At 45.0% G+C, this 15,635-nt stretch overlaps 4 protein-coding genes across 4 annotated transcripts; 1 reads left to right on the top strand and 3 right to left on the bottom strand.

Annotated features, from left to right (window-relative positions):
• Positions 1 to 9: 9 nt before the first annotated feature.
• Positions 10 to 528, top strand: QCR9 (subunit 9 of the ubiquinol cytochrome-c reductase complex, QCR9; the record flags this gene model as incomplete). Its single annotated transcript, XM_007315333.1, has 4 exons — positions 10 to 92; positions 158 to 197; positions 253 to 347; positions 405 to 528. The coding sequence occupies 4 exons, from the start codon at positions 87 to 89 to the stop codon at positions 471 to 473; spliced, it is 210 nt and encodes a 69-aa protein (XP_007315395.1).
• Positions 529 to 1,029: 501 nt separating this feature from the next.
• Positions 1,030 to 4,810, bottom strand: SERLADRAFT_366843 (uncharacterized protein; the record flags this gene model as incomplete). Its single annotated transcript, XM_007315332.1, has 3 exons — positions 1,030 to 1,863; positions 1,969 to 3,450; positions 3,512 to 4,810. The coding sequence occupies 3 exons, from the start codon at positions 4,808 to 4,810 to the stop codon at positions 1,030 to 1,032; spliced, it is 3,615 nt and encodes a 1,204-aa protein (XP_007315394.1).
• A 2,705-nt stretch (positions 4,811 to 7,515) lies between these two features.
• On the bottom strand, positions 7,516 to 9,483 carry SERLADRAFT_435074 (uncharacterized protein; the record flags this gene model as incomplete). Its single annotated transcript, XM_007315331.1, has 3 exons — positions 7,516 to 7,983; positions 8,735 to 8,963; positions 9,023 to 9,483. 3 exons carry the CDS (start codon positions 9,481 to 9,483, stop codon positions 7,516 to 7,518), a joined length of 1,158 nt encoding a protein of 385 aa, XP_007315393.1.
• A 3,738-nt stretch (positions 9,484 to 13,221) lies between these two features.
• Positions 13,222 to 13,485, bottom strand: SERLADRAFT_340646 (uncharacterized protein; the record flags this gene model as incomplete). The annotated part of the gene is made up of 1 exon (XM_007315330.1): positions 13,222 to 13,485. A coding segment is annotated over one exon (264 nt), but the record flags the coding sequence as incomplete, so codon positions are not given.
• Positions 13,486 to 15,635: the final 2,150 nt, after the last annotated feature.

Below are 15,635 nucleotides of genomic sequence, written 5' to 3'. Positions count from 1 at the left end.
TCGGACACCACCGGAAAGCGGCGACAACAGTCTTCACCTTCATCTACTAGAGTTATACTACAACACTCGCCAGCTAAACTCCAGCCATGGCAGTCAGTATAACTACATTATCAAGATATCTGCATTTTTTAATTGACATTTCACCCATTCTATTCAGTTCGCTAATGCTTTTTATAACGCGCTTGTCAAGCGAAACAGTGCGCCGAAATATCATAACCAGGTGTCGATTCAACTCATTTTTTTCTTGCGTAGGTGTCTATGTCACGGCAATTTTTGTTGGAGCCTTTTCCTTCGGAGTTGGCTTTGATGTTGGTGTCACATCTTTCTGGGACCGATGGAATAAAGGGGTAAGCTACAATATATTATACACATGTTGTGCGTTCGGTCTGACGGCGTATCCCAGAAACAATGGAAGGATATCCGTGCCAAATATGTTACAGAGGAAGACTCATGAAACCGTGTTTATGGAGTAGAACGTAGACTATTGTGATATTCATTCATGAATTGATGTCGCATTCACCCGGATCCTCAATCCTTCTGTCCGAACATCAAACGTCGTGAAACAGTATTTGCCACACTTCCATCCATTCACAGTGAAAGACATACTGTCTGCTTGTGAGCGGAAAAAGTCACTACAGGATAGCAGAACGGCGTTTATGCATTTACACAACTCTTCAGCATCCACACAATTTTTTTGGCCTCAACACATGTGCATTTTGAATTTTATACGTATCTAAAGTATGTATAAGGTTACATACTCATTATGTTGATAAAAGTATGAGAGTGAAAAAAACAGGTGTGGTACAATGCTAGAATATACATGTGCACAGCAAATACGTGAAAGTGGGAGGCGGAGGGAAGGGGGATCAGTCTACTAGAGATGAAAACACAATGAACCCATTGAACCCAAGCAAGAACAATAAAATACTGCTGGAATATGCAACCTGATAAGTCAATACGATAAAATAAAATTGAATAGCGTTTTGGAAAAGAAATATTGTGATACCTCACGGGAAGAAAGACAATAGTTTATGTGGATATCATTCCTGGATCATCGTCTTCGTCAGAGCAGCCAAATATCTCTTCAAATATATCTTTGCCATCAGTCGCCAACGGTGGAAGCTGGTGTGCCGCGATATTTGGATCATCACGGGCAGCTTTGATCCTCCTGATACGCTCTTCATTCCAAATCTTCTCCAGCGTTTCAGTCAGGTTTTTCAAACCGAACAAGAATCCACGATCAGGCTCCTCAGGATAATGTGGAGGAAACCTGGCGTAGATAAGACCTGTTTCGGGATCCACCTCGGCCTGGTACCCCTCAGAACTAGATACTTCTCGGGTGACGTCCCCGTCAAAGGTGGAAGGATAAGGAAGCCAGTCTCGCCCTGTGGTGGTATGCGCGAAATCGACTATACGGACGTTCATCTCGCCGCGCTTACGTCGCCCATTCGACCGCTTCGCTACGGGACCGACAAGCAGATCCTCGCTGTGCGAACGTCTGAGAGAGGGCCTTGCGTGTTTATTTGTCGACCTGGTGCGTGATGCCTGCCTCTCCAACGACTCTCCTCGTTTGCTCCGAGATGACGGATGCTCCAACGCCGATGATCTGAAGGCGTCCTGAGCTTCACGATCTCCGTCGTATATCAGGAGAAGACTGCATCCGTAAAAGCGGAACCCCTTCAACCGGTTAATGATCCGAGTGAGAGCGTATAATTTTTGAAGCAGGATGGGAATATGGTAGGCCAGTAGGCGCTCGCCGTCATACAGAAAGGAGGCAAGAACAGACGGGAAATCTTCCGGGCGCACTTCACGACCCATATATTTGTCCTGGGACACATACGTCCGAGTCACGTGGTTCCAAACCTTGAGCAACGTATGTCAGTAAATCGAGATTATCAGTGGTTTACGAGAAGCTCATGTTGGGTACCGTGGCGACAGCCCTTATAAGCCAGGTATAATAGCACTCACCTGCATCCCACATACTCTCACACCCAACACTCTGCTGGTAGTTCGGTCGCACTTCTTGCGCTGACTCTTCTTCTTAGCAGAAGTCGCGTCCATGCCATACTGTCGAGTGCCCATTTTCAGGTCTAGGACACAAGAGTGCTTCAGTCTACCAGTCAAGTCTTCCATTAATATGAAATGATTCTGGCGCGTCACTAGAGACTCGCAGTCGTGTTTCTGCAGCGACGATCTGGTTGGTACTACAGGTGCAGATGCTACCCGTGGAGTATATCCTACTTGGTCCAGAGAACGGGAACGGCTTCGCCTACGGGAAAAAGACGGCTTCAGATGGTTCAAACCATCGGCATGGTCATACTCCATCTCGAAAATTTCTCTTAAAGAGTCATTGTCCCTTCCCTCCGATCCCTCAAAGTGAGACGGGCTCATTGCAGATTCACTCTGCACACGACGGATGGCAGATAGCGAGCGACCGCTCCCCTCTTGTTTCAGCGACTCCACCACCTGACCAACGGACTGTTTCTTCATCTGTGAGTGCAGTCTCCTCCTTCTGGGACACGTCACACCTCCCTCGTGATCAGCCATATCACCCTCATCCTCAGTCCCAACATCAGTTGAAGCCCATCGACGCCGGCTTCGCCTATGAAATCTCCTTAATATTGTGCTGAAGACGTGATCCTTGAGTTTGGTGTTAACCATAGTCGAGCCAGTACCACCAAATGAACCAGGTGTCGGCGATGCAAGTTCAGAGTGGAATGCCCTCATCTCGGGTCGAGTGAACAACTCCTCTCCTTCGGAACTGAAACATGGACGTATAGAACCAGTGGCAGAAAATGAGTGGGCAGGTAGAATATGAGCCGACTGACACGGGGAGTTTGCAGGTGTTGGTGCGCTCGTCTCCTCGTCTGAAGTTCTATCCTTTCTAGCAAGCGGACTGCGCCTGAACGCCAACTGACTCTGTGCCACCGAGCCCGTATTCAGTCCAAGGTCAGGACTCGAAGCCGTAGCACCGTTGAAGTGTAGCCGCTTCAAGTGTCTGTTGGATAGGCAAGATTGTCCAGCGGTGTAGCTGTGAGACATGGAACGATTGCGTGGATTGCCACGAAGCATCCATGGAGGGATGATGTGACGATTACGATCGAGGACTACTTCAGGCATTTCGGCTTCGGCTGGATCAGTGTCGCCCCCTTCATCCTCCTCTGGCACGCTAGTATTGGTAGGAACCTTAGATACGGATGAACTGGATAATTTGTAGGAAGGATCGCTGACAGATTGACGCATAGAAGGACGGGGCTGAGATGACTCAATAGCAGCGTGAGGTTTGGGAGTAGTCAATGATAGATCCGGACTAGGTGGTGTGGTTACTCCCTTAGGGACGCGCCTGTAGCTAACGAGCATGACACCTAAATATCTTGGGATAAATCCTAATAAAGGAGGAGCCTCTCGCTCCACTGCTTCGTAGAACAAATTTTCTCGTGACACAAGAGGCTACAGGTTATGAGATATCAACAGACTGAAATCTCAATGAGATGTATGCGTCGTGACAAACCTTACAGACCGCTCTCTTAGTGAATTTATAGATGGCACTATGCCCTCCAACCTGGTTACGGAATGGCCGCAAGGGAATATGGGGTAACGTCTCTTGCGGCTGATCAAGGCCCAAGGCCAGTAAGTCGTCGTCTTCGAAAGTGTTAGAGCCTTCAGGAGACTCTTCATTTTGTGGCATAACATGAGATACCTCATGATTTTCATCGTCCTCGTCACTGTATGTAGCGTGATATATTGAAGAATGCGAAGTTAATCGCAAAGGGGAGGAAGTAGCAGAGGTAGTGGATGTTATGGAACCAGTTTCCCAAGCGGACTCATCATCTGTGGACCAAGGAGAATAAGGAGCAGTTTCGAGAGCAGGCAACGACAGGGGAGGCAAAGTTATGGAAGTAGAGACATATGGTGATGCGGTTCGTATGGGTGTGGGAGCACTGGAGTAAGAAGGAGAACTACTCCGTGACTGGTTGAAATCTGACGTCAGACCCTGAGAATTGCCATTCAATTCCTGCGCAATGCCGTAGAAAGGGAATGATGGGGCACGGTCAAAGGGCGAATGGGATGGCGAGGGAGATGGTGGGTAGCCTCTGGAGGATGATGGTCGGTTATACGGAGATGAAGAGATAGCATTTATGTGAGTTTCGAGGGGTGCAGACGATGGCAAAGTAACACCATCGACTAATCGCATGTCAGCGTCGAAGTCTGGGGCCTCCGAAGCTCTCTCGCGACGCCTACCACGCCCAACTTCCTGCCTCGCTGACACCTCCTTACGCCATTGCGTTAGATCGTTGATAATGTTTTCTCGAGTCGACGACTTTCTCTCCTTTTCCCAAAAAGTGTCCGAATCCTTCAGACTAGCGTTTGTTACAATACTCTCCCGTGTTCTGACTCTTTCTAAAGCAGTAGAACTTCTTTCCCTTCTGATCGCGGCTGTCTCAGGATCCGGCCAGTCCGACCGCTTGAAAAATTCAAACTTGGTCTCAGCGACTTTATCTGGTTTCTGAGAAGAAACAGGCCTGCGTTTGGCGATAGACGATTCGGACTGAAATGTTTCTCGAGCTTTTTCTTCAGATGACGGAGGTGCAGCTGATTCTTTGAATAGCTCGAGCGTAGCAGCGACTTTGCGACCTACTCCTGTGCCCACTGCAGCCTGTCGTAGACGGTGATGCTGGTCATTGATTGAGGAGGAGGAAGAAGAAGAAGAAGAGGAGGACGAATGAGATGAAGATCGACAAGGTTTGCCACTCTTTGAAGCAGGTATAGTAAAGGGACGATCAACTGTCAGAGAACGAGAGGAAGACATAGTTAAAGCTCTCCCGTGTTGAGGTATGAGCTACGTTGCATTCCATCTGTTATTCTTCCCTCAATACAAAGCATCCTTAGACACTTCGTTTTCTAGTCTACTCTTCGCTTTTTTGCATCTTACATAATCCGAAATTCTCACACTCGTAGAGCAAACACTGTCTTTCACAAACAAGTTGCACTGCTGAACAAGTGGCAGGTGCCTTCCACACCCTAGTCTCGTTCCCGCCGTTGTGAGGGCATGATGTTATCCTAGAGCGGACTTTGAGGTCGGAGGCAAAAAAATGTAAGATTCACTTGTGGGATCATACCCTATAACGTCTGGTGCATTTTGTATAGAAAGAGGTACATCCAGTCACGTGCCCACCAATTACATATTTTTGCTATACATTTTTCTGGGCCAACCTTCCTCCTTTCAGTGCCCAAGCCCTTTCTTGGAATGGCCCCTGAACTTTCTTGTATCAGTTCTCATGAAAAGGACCCTTAAAAGATCCACTGAGGCCTTGAAAGAAGCACACTTGAAAGCCAAACAAAACTACAAGTATGACTCTGCATCATCAACATGGCAAAAAATATGTGAAGAATTGTTACAATTGACGTACCAGTACCTACTCACACTTTACTTTTTGTATACTTTTACTTTTTCCAAGTCACATGACCAGTCATGTGACCATTTACCTTACTTTTCAAATTTGGACCTTTCCTTTAATTTTCATTCTCCGCTTTAACCTTGTATTGTAGTTTTCGCACTGTGCCATGTGGCACTTCCCTTTTAGTTCAAACTCCACCTTTCTCGCACGGCACTGCCTTTATACTTATTTTAGCTACAAGTATCTCACACAGTGGAGCTGGTCACATGGGCTAGACCCCATGACATCAGCAGCCACTGCTTCTAGCAACTGTACAGTACATATGTACAAACAAACCTGTATTAATATATAAACCCCAGTAGATCTTGGGGAAGGACTCAGCAAGTCCTCCTGTTGTCTACCAACAACTAACTTGTTTCTACCAAATGGGTAACCACTCCCACCTCTTCCTCTTCTTTTGAGTGTTGTTTTCATTGTGCTCCAGTGCCCCAAGACTGTGTCTTGTTGGTGTTGTCACAAGAATTCTATGTGTGCGACAATGGAAAGAGCCCTTATGAATAGCAGCTTAATGTTGCAGAAGCTCTTGCCTTGGGTCTTGACTGCTCTGTAATTGCAGGCACAGGTGCGGGGAAGACAATGCCTTTTGTCATGCCGCTGTTTGCACATCCCAACAAGAATGTCATTATAATATCTCCGTCAAATGCACTAGAAGAGGATCAGGCAAGCATGATTTGTTAATATCACAAAGCATGTACTCACTTGTTGGCTATGGCAGGTGTTACAATTGACATACCAGCACCTACTTACGCTTCACTTTTGTACTTCTACTTTTATTTTCCAAGTCACATGACCAGTCATGTGACACATCACCTGACCAGTGTCTAGACTCATCATGTGACCGGTCACATGCTAGACATTGGACTTTGAACTTTATTTACAACTGTACAGTACCTCATGTATTTTAGTATATATACAAGACCAATACATGGGGAAGGACTCAGCGAGTCCTTCTGTTGTCTAGCACAACTAACTCACTGCAGTCTAAGGGGTAACCACTCCCCATCATCTTCTTTATAGTGTGTTCCTGTGTGCGCCGGAGTAAATAACTCTTGGTTGTTACAGCAGGCTCAGCGGTTCAGAGAAATGAAGCTTACTGCTGTTGCGGTAAATGGTGAAACATATAATCAATCTTTACATCAGGTAAAGAACCCTATGCTTCACTAAGCTGCCAGAAATTTAATTCTGGGTACCGTAACTGGAGAAACAGCAATACCAAGTGATAATCACATCACCGGAAATGTGTCTGAATCATGACCCCTTTCAAAAGGCCTTGACCTGCCCAAATTTTGCTGCCCAGATTGCTGTAGTAGTCATTGACAAAGCACATTGCATTCAGCTTTGGGGAGATAACTTCCGTAAAGACTACTCACTCTTGGGAGCTCTTTGTGCACTTGTACCAAGCTATGTTCCATTCCTTGTGACTTCAGCCACACTCCCTCCACTTGATTTAACTTATGTTTGTACCTGAAGGTATGCAAGAACAGATTGTCATCTATCATTCACGACAAAGCCCTGCAGCCAAGAATAAAATCTTGCAGCTATTTCAAAAGGGTAAAATCAAAATACTGTTTGCCGCTTCAGGGATGGTAAGTTATTCCATCTGGAGATGCTGGTATATTCTTTTAATTAGTTCTATTTCCAGGGTTGTGATATGCCTTACATAGAGCAATTGGTGCAATTTATGGTACCACCATCTGTCACGCTTGTGATGTACAAGCTTGGTAACAAGAGGGTTTCTGGATGTGGAAGTGGTTTCTGATAAGCCCGTGGACAACGGGTTTGAGACGTATTCTGAAGTAGCTGAAGGGTTTCAATATGGATACCAAGTTGCACTGTTGAAGCATACAATCATATTGGAGATGTTAACTACAATACAAGTGGCTATATATACTGTTCTACTTTAGGGTAGGTGTTTGTGTTGAACAAACAACAACGGGTGAGAAACTATAACGAGTAACTAGTGTGGGAAATAGTAATGAGTAGTGGTAGGTAGCTACTTAAAGAAGAAATGAAGTCCGTATGGGTCACAGTTTGTAACATTACCCCCGTTTTATGTTCAGACTGCTCCGAAGTCTCCCAATTCTCCGTCTACGTTGTACCGTGCGTCATTGTCCAGGTTGTTATGTATGTCATCCAATCCCCAACTATCCCGGGCAAAGGGGTAGTTGCGTCGTAGGTTACATTCATTAGCTCGGTGCCCTGGGGCATCTAACCCACACGTAGAGCAAGTATGGTGACGACAATAGATGGCGCAATGGCCATATTCTTGACATGCATAACAACGTCGAACACGAGGGCAGCGTCTTCGTTCCGAAGAGGATTGTGAATGAGTGGAATTGGAATAGTCTGATATGGGTGAGGGCTTTTTGCTTTTATTCCCTGTGGACAAAGTGTCCCCTTCATTGCTCCTTGACAACCTTCCATCCGGAGATGTGTTGCTGGTCGATATCGGGGTCTTCCTCAGGCCTGTGTGCGGTACTCGGGGAGTGCGGCCCAAAGGGATGAGGAGTACCGGCTTGGGGCGCTGTCGGCATAGTCAGCGGGGGCAACGCGGTTGGGGAAGTTGGGGAAGGGGTGTCTGTGAGGCAACAATAAACTATAACAAAAACGAAACCTGTCTCCTTCTGCACTTGCAGGGAGTAAAGGGTTCAATGAGCTTGAGGTCAACAGACGCTAGTAAATATAGCGAGTAGAGGACTTTGAGAGGTAAGCTTCAAAGGTTTTCGTTGAGGAGTAAAGCGGGTAAATTCAGTAATAGAAAACTAAAGAGCCATACATGAATAGGTAAGGCTTTATATAGTGAACTGTTCGTTCCTCAGACCGAAAGGAGAATATACAAAAAGTGGTCTGAGGAATCAATCGACCAATAAGAAAAAGGGAGAGTAACTATCGTACGACTTTTAACTTGATTAATCAGCAGGTGAGAGACTTGTACTAATAATAGAGGATTGTCACGCATGTTCAGGAACCGTATCCTCATGATGAGGTACGATCCTGAATAAGGTGTTATTAGTATAACCAGGCTTTACTGAAGCTTGGAGCTGGTTGGCGAGATGCCTACCACCAGTCCTTACTCCGTGTGCTGGCTGGCTGGGAGCGATACCCAGTCTCTGATCTGTGATATAAAATGGTAGCAATGGTTAAGAAAGCCTGTGAGGGCTATGAGAAGTAAAGCGGCAAAGGATACCTCTAGCCCTAGAGCCAGAGGTGTAATGGGAAAGGCGTTGGAGAACCAAGACATAATGAAGATAAGAAAATAATAAAACGGTCCTTACAGCATCGTTGGTCACGTAGGAATCAATGTGTCCTGCAATGCGTCGACTACGTTGGGAACGGGGGTTATTGAGTCGGTTGTAGAGGAACGTATTGGGGATAGTGGAGCGGGCACGGGTAGAGCAAGATCTGGCGATGATGGGCGAGATGCTGGTGGAGGTGGTGGTGGAGAGTGAGGGGGGTGACGTCCTGGAAAGGTGTGTCCCGTGAGACCTGGTAGGGATAACAAATCTGGGGGAGGGGAGGTGAGGTATCCTCATTGGGCGAGAAGGTTCCTCGCGTCTTCGCACACCTTCTGGCCCCCTAATTGTAGGAAAGCCTTGACCGCTTCTTTCTCTCCATTCTCGCAGTTCTTCCTCAAGCGTTGTTCCAGGGATTCTATCTGCAAGTGTTCCATGAGCAAAGTCGCTCTAATACTCAATGCGGAATTGTTGTCCCGTGTAAGCTCATCTACTAACAAAGCCAGTGAGACGGTGACTGTGTGTAGTTCGTTGGCAATTAGGAATGATTGTTGCCAGCAATGGAACGTGTCCAGAGGGTAAGTAGCGTAAAGGCAATCGATGTTAGACTGATGGAATAGATAAAAGTATGCGCGCCTATCTGACATCAGTTCGGTGGCATCTACAACGTTGGTCTGTTCGCGAGTAAGGGCTAGTCGGTGTGCCCATTGGGCTTCAGTGATTACTGGTGGTTCAGTGAGATAAGGAGGAAACTGAGGGGGTTGTTGGTCAACAGGGGTGGTTTGAGACATCTTGTCTTGGGTAAGGATGTAGAAGTGAAGGAGGGAGTTCGTTGTTAGGGATGATTCTACAATTTGTGCCTCTTCTTATACTCTGTCAAGGTCTCGGAGGCATTCTGTAGGTTTGCTTCTTCTTCCCAGGAATTTTTGGCCGACGGGTAGTCCTTCCATTTGATTAAATATAGATATCCTTTTCTGTTCTTTTTGTGCCGTAAAATGGCTTCTACTTTGTATTCCTCTTGATCGTTGATTATCTCCACCGGTGGTCTTATGTAATTTTCTCCGTGGACTTTGGTTTGTTTGTATGGGGTTAGAAGGGTTGCGTGGAATACAGGATGGATTTTCCACGCGTCTGGGAGTTTTAGTCGGTAGTTAACCGGCGATACTTTTTCGAGGATGACAAAGGGGCCTTCTCGTTTCCAATTGAACTTTTGGTAGAGATCTCTGGGGTGGTATCCCATCATTAGATAGAATGGGGATTCGTTCCGTGCAGAATGGGGTCTGTGGTTGTGGCAGACATCAGGAAAAATGGGGGTAGCTATATAGAGCTCTATAGCACTATAAGTACTCATAAAGCTGTTATAGTGGTCAAACCTGTTATAAAACCTCTGCCATCTATAGAGCCTCATATAGCTCTATAAATGCTCTTATAGATGTTGGAAATTGTTGTGTGGCTGATAAAAATAAATTAACACAGACAGGATTTGAACTCTCAACCGGCTAGTCAGCTTTTGGGTGACTAAGCAACCTATAGCCACACATTACATTTATCCACTACACCATAAGAGCTTATAAAATGTATCATACAGGTGTTATATATTGATTTTTCATGGATTTAGATTTTTTTTTCACTCATTGTCACTACTTATATTTGGATAAATCATTAATCTTATTTTGTGAGTATCAGGAATACAAACTACTATTTCACTAATACAGGCTACATAATTAATTAATACTGGATGATTTATTAGCCCTTTTAAGCACCTTGAACTATATTATAACTATGATCTTTACAGCTATAGGAGCTATATAGGCTGCTATAGGCTATAAGAGCACTTATAGTACCTTGCCTATAATAATATACTTAACTCCAAACACTTCTGGCCTCTTTCTATTATTGAACAAGTTTATTAGATTAATCCAGAGTTTGAGGGAATTATAGATACTTCTCCCCTTGGTTAAAATTTTGCCTACTACTGTGCTATAAGAGCTATAAGAGCTATGATTGCACTGATAGTACTATAGTTTCTATGAATGCATTTATATATATAGGTGGTGGCTATATAGCGCTATATAGCAAAAGGGTTTTTCCTGATGGAATTCGGCTGTCGTGAGATATTCCATCCAAGAGTGTGGTAAATTATTGCAGAAGATCCGCAAGTACGTTTCTATCTCTTGGTTTACCCTTTTGGTTTCTCCATCAGATTGAGGGTGATATGCCATTGATAGATTAATTCCGGTTTTGAGTAATGTGGCTAGTTCCTTGGTTACTTCTGATGCGAATTGTGGTCCTCTATCGGATATGAGTTTATCATGTAATCCGAATCTTCTAAACACGTGTTGGTGAAATAATTTAGCCGTTCCTAATGCGTCAATAGTTTTCCTGCATGGTGATAGTATTACCCCCTTTGTAAGGCCGTGGTCCACCACGACCATGAGACTGTCATATCCGTTGCTTTCTGGAAGATCTGTGATGAAGTCGACGGACAGGTTTTTGAATGGTTCAGTCGTTTTGGGGCCTATAATCGGTTGAATGGGTACTTTGATCGGGTTTGTAATCGCCTTACTCTGTTGGCACGTGGCACACCCTGCAACATATTCTTTGATCATTTGCGTCATACTCGGCCAATAGTAATATCGTGTTACTAATTGGGTTATTTTCAGTTGTCCAGGATGTCCGGCTGTGAGTGTATCGTGTTGTTGTTGAATGCATGCTTTTCTGTCTATTCCTGTGGGAATGTACCGGCAACTTTTGTAGTAGACATCATTGTTTCTGATGGCCCAATCTGTGGGGTCTGAGTGCATTGGCAATTTGGTTCCATCGTGTAAACTGTCCTTTATGCGAGTGAGAAATGGGTCTGTGGTCGCTACTGCGGCAAAGACAGTTTTTGGGAGCAGTGGTGTATCTTCTTTGTCACCTTCCATGTATAGGTCCGGTCTTCTGGATAGATTGTCTGGAATTGTCATTTGTGTCCCTGGTACGTGTTTCAGAGTATAGTTGTACTGTGAGAGGAGAGGTTGCCAGCATCTTTGTTGTGGTGTCAATTTTCTGGCTTCTTGCCAGTATGTGAGATTTTTGTGGTCCGTCAATATCTCTATTGTGTGTGTGCTGCCTTGGATATAGTGTTTCCATTCTTCCAATGCTCTGATGATGGCCAGTAGTTCCTTGTCGTATATCTGGTAGTTCTTTTCCGCTGGGGATAGTGTTTTGGAGAAGAAGGCACACGGATGCCACACTCCGTTGTCATCTGGTTGGTTTAACACCGCTCCGGTTGCATGTTTGGACGTGTCCGCCGCAATTTGTGATGGTTTGTTAGGATCGGGTATCTGCGTCACCGGTGATTTGCTAAAGCGGTGTTTTAGCAGCGCAAATGCATTTTCTTTGGCCATTGTCCAGCTCCAAATTTTTCCTTTTTCGAGTAGGGCATTGAGCAGTTTTGCAAGTTCCGAGTAGTGGCCAATGAATTTTTGGTAGAAGTTGCCAAATCCGAGGAACTTCCATACTTCGTGTGTGTTGGTTGGGGTAGGCCAATTTTGGATTCCGGCTAGTTTTACTGGATCCATTTGTACCTGGTTGTGGCGAACAATCATGCCGAGATATTCTATTTTGGCTACATCAAAGGTGCATTTTTCCAGTTTTAAATATAAGTTGTTTTCCCGTAGGTGTTGTAACACTCTTTTTGTCCGTAGAATGTGTTCTTCAGGCTCTTTGCTGAATATGAGCATATCGTCCATATATATGATAAGCCACCCTGCATCTATCATGTCTGCGAAGAGGTTGTTCATCATGCGTTGGAAGGTGGCCGGGGAGTTGCACATGCCGAAGAACATTACCGTTGGTTCAAAGAGTCCTTTCCTAGTTTTAAATGCCGCCTTCCATTCGTCTCCTTCTTTTATCCGGACATTGTTATATCCCCATCGTAGATCCAATTTTGTGAAATGTGATGTTCCATGGAGTTTGTCTATGAGGTTGGGGATCATAGGTAGTGGATAAGGATCTCGGATGGTTTGTTCATTTAGTCGTCGATAGTCCTGGCATGGTCGTAGAGAACCGTCCTTTTTGTCTATGTAAAAGAAAGGGGAAGCCATTGGGGATTTACTTGGTCGGATGTATCCTTTTTGAAGGTTATGGTCAAGGAATTCTTCGAGTGCCATGTTTTCCTTGGGTGATAAAGGGTAGATTATACAATCCTTTGGTTTAAATTCCGGTTTTAGGTTTATGGCGTGATCATAGATCCTTCTTTTGGGTAATCTCTCTGAGGCCTTTTTGTCAAAGACCATTGCAAATTCTTTGTAGGTTTTGGGTAGTTCCGTTATCCGTTTCCCAACATTGTGTTGGATGGCTAGTTCCATTGTGGTGTTAGTTTTTGCAAAGGTCCGTGTTTCATGTACGTAATTGATCAATAGTTCTGATTGATCTGTTGTGGTGGTGCGAATCATGGATTGGTTGGAGTGATGTCGGATTGTGCAAATGGCGTGTTGGGTGTCTACACTTTTGGATGTCCAGTCTATAGTGGGGTTTACCTTGTGGAGCCATGGGTATCCAAGGAGAATATCTTCTCCTCCTAAGCTGGTGATAAGGAATTTGCATATAGTGTTCCTTCCTCCTACTTCTACCCGCTGATACGTGTAATGGGTGATCTTTCTTCCGTTGCTGACGGTTCCATCTACATTTTTGCATGTAATGGGTACTTCTAGTTTGTTAAGGGGATAGCGGTGTTTGATGGCAAACTTTGCGTCCATAAAGTCATTGGTTGCTCCCGAGTTGATGAGTGCTTTGGTTCCAATGGTTTTTTGTCGTAACGTGGTGTCAATTTGTAGGGAGTTCGAATTAATTGTAGCTATGGTTACAACGGCTATTCGGGACGGTACCAACATTGGGGTGGGTCGTCCTTTCCAAAACCCTCTTTTTCTAATTCATCAATGGCAGAGGCGCAATCGGCTTCTCCAAGTTCTCTCCACATTTTGAGGATGTGGGAAATTCCTTTTCCATCTTCTACCACGGTTTCTGTGACTTCTTTTCCTGTGACTTCGGCGGTACAAATTTTCCGTTCCGGCTGTTTTCCTTTTCTTTTATCCGGGCAAAACCGCGAGATGTGTCCTTGTTCTTTGCATATAAAGCATCGCCCTTCTCTTTTGAGCAAGTCTTCTTCATCTTTGGTTAAATGTTTTGCCGAGGATGATTGGCTTCTTCCTCCTTTTTCTTCTCTCTTCTTTTCACCTTTCTTTCCCCATTTTCCTTCGCTGATGCTGTTTGAATTTGTCTAGTTGGCATCGAGGCCAGCGATGGTGCTCATCCATCCTGCGATGTTCTTTGGTTAGGTGGCAGAATTGAGCACATTTTGAAGGAGATACGGGCATATGGAGCTTTTGTATACCATGATTAGTCCTTCGTCGTTCAAGCTGCTCTTTCCCGCTTCCACCATGAAACGGGAGTTAAACTTTACTGCCATTTCTCCTGTTTCCATTTTCATTGTCATAAGGGCCGCACTGGCCGCTCCCTTTACGTCCACGGTAATAAATGTTCCGTTAAAGTTGGTTTTGAAGTCTGCCCATTTCGGGTATTTGCCCGATCCAGTGTATTCCATCAGTTTAGTCTCTTTCCATGCTAGGGTGGCTCCCTTCTTCATGTGGGAGAGGGCTTCGAAGACCTTCTTTCTGTCGGAGTCGTAAATGGCGTCGTTTACGTCAAAGTATGCTTTGGCTGACAACATCCAGCCGTTGGCTCGGTCGGGCATTCCATCAAAATTGTCTATTTGTCCAAACTTGGTGGGTTTGGGTGCTGTGGTGTTGGACATGGTGCTAGTTGGTGGAATGGGAGATGGGTTGGGTGCAGGGGGAAGTATCTGAGGTGTGGGATGTGGTACTGTTGGCCTTCTGCGGCGAATTCTTCAAAGTCTTGTTTGTTGTAGATGTCTTCTTCCGAGACTGGGGGATCATGTTGGGTTCTGGGTATTAGCTGCAGGTGACTTCTCGCATAATACTATAACCAACGTGTTTTAGCTTTGATAAATGCGTCTGCTTGTTCTCTGGTATGAAGTCTGGTGACGTCGGGTTGGGGAAAAGGGGGTGGTGCTGCTGTTCTTTCTTGTCTTGACGATACTGGGGGTGTGGCTGTCTGAGTAGGTTCTGCTCTGGTCTGTGCCCTGGTAGTGGGTCTTCTTCCTTGCAACATTTTATTGTCTTTTTCGTCCCTTCGCTAGAAAGCGTGGGAATGACGGTGTAGAATACAATTGTTTTGTTACGCTTGTGATGTACAAGCTTGGTAACAAGAGGGTTTCTGGATGTGGAAGTGGTTTCTGATAAGCCCGTGGACAACGGGTTTGAGACATATTCTGAAGTAGCTGAAGGGTTTCAATATGAATACCAAGTTGCACTGTTGAAGCGTACAATTGTATTGGAGATGTTAACTACAATACAAGTGGCTATATATACTGTTCTACTTTAGGGTAGGTGTTTGTGTTGAACAAACAACAACGGGTGAGAAACTATAATGAGTAACCAGTGTGGGAAATAGTAATGAGTAGTGGTAGGTAGCTACTCAAAGAAGAAATAAAGTCCATATGAGTCACAGTTTGTAACACCATCACTGTCTGTTTGGATGCAACAAGCTGGCAGTGCAGGAAGGTCACCTGATTTAAAAGCTTGTGCAAATTTTCTTGTACTGTTACAACCAAAGTTTTTACACTTTGATTCACAGAAAGAACAAGCAGAGAGAAGTGAATGAGAGAGTGGATAAACTCCCTTAGGTTTAGGACCAAGTTAGTTGTGGGTAAACAACAGGAGGACTCGCTGAGGAGTCTCCTTGATCTATTAGGGTATTTATACTACTACAGACTATTTGTGCATGTGTACTATACAGTTGATGAAGGCAGTGGCTGATGATGTCATAGGGCATGGCCCGTATGACCAGCTTCACTGCATGAGAGACTTGTAGCTAAGAA

The sequence above is a fragment of the Serpula lacrymans genome (assembly GCF_000218685.1).
Source record: "Serpula lacrymans var. lacrymans S7.9 unplaced genomic scaffold SERLAscaffold_4, whole genome shotgun sequence".
NCBI lineage: Eukaryota > Fungi > Basidiomycota > Agaricomycetes > Boletales > Serpulaceae > Serpula > Serpula lacrymans.
Note: the sequence above shows the minus strand (reverse complement) of the source record. Positions and strands in the feature narration are given on the sequence as shown.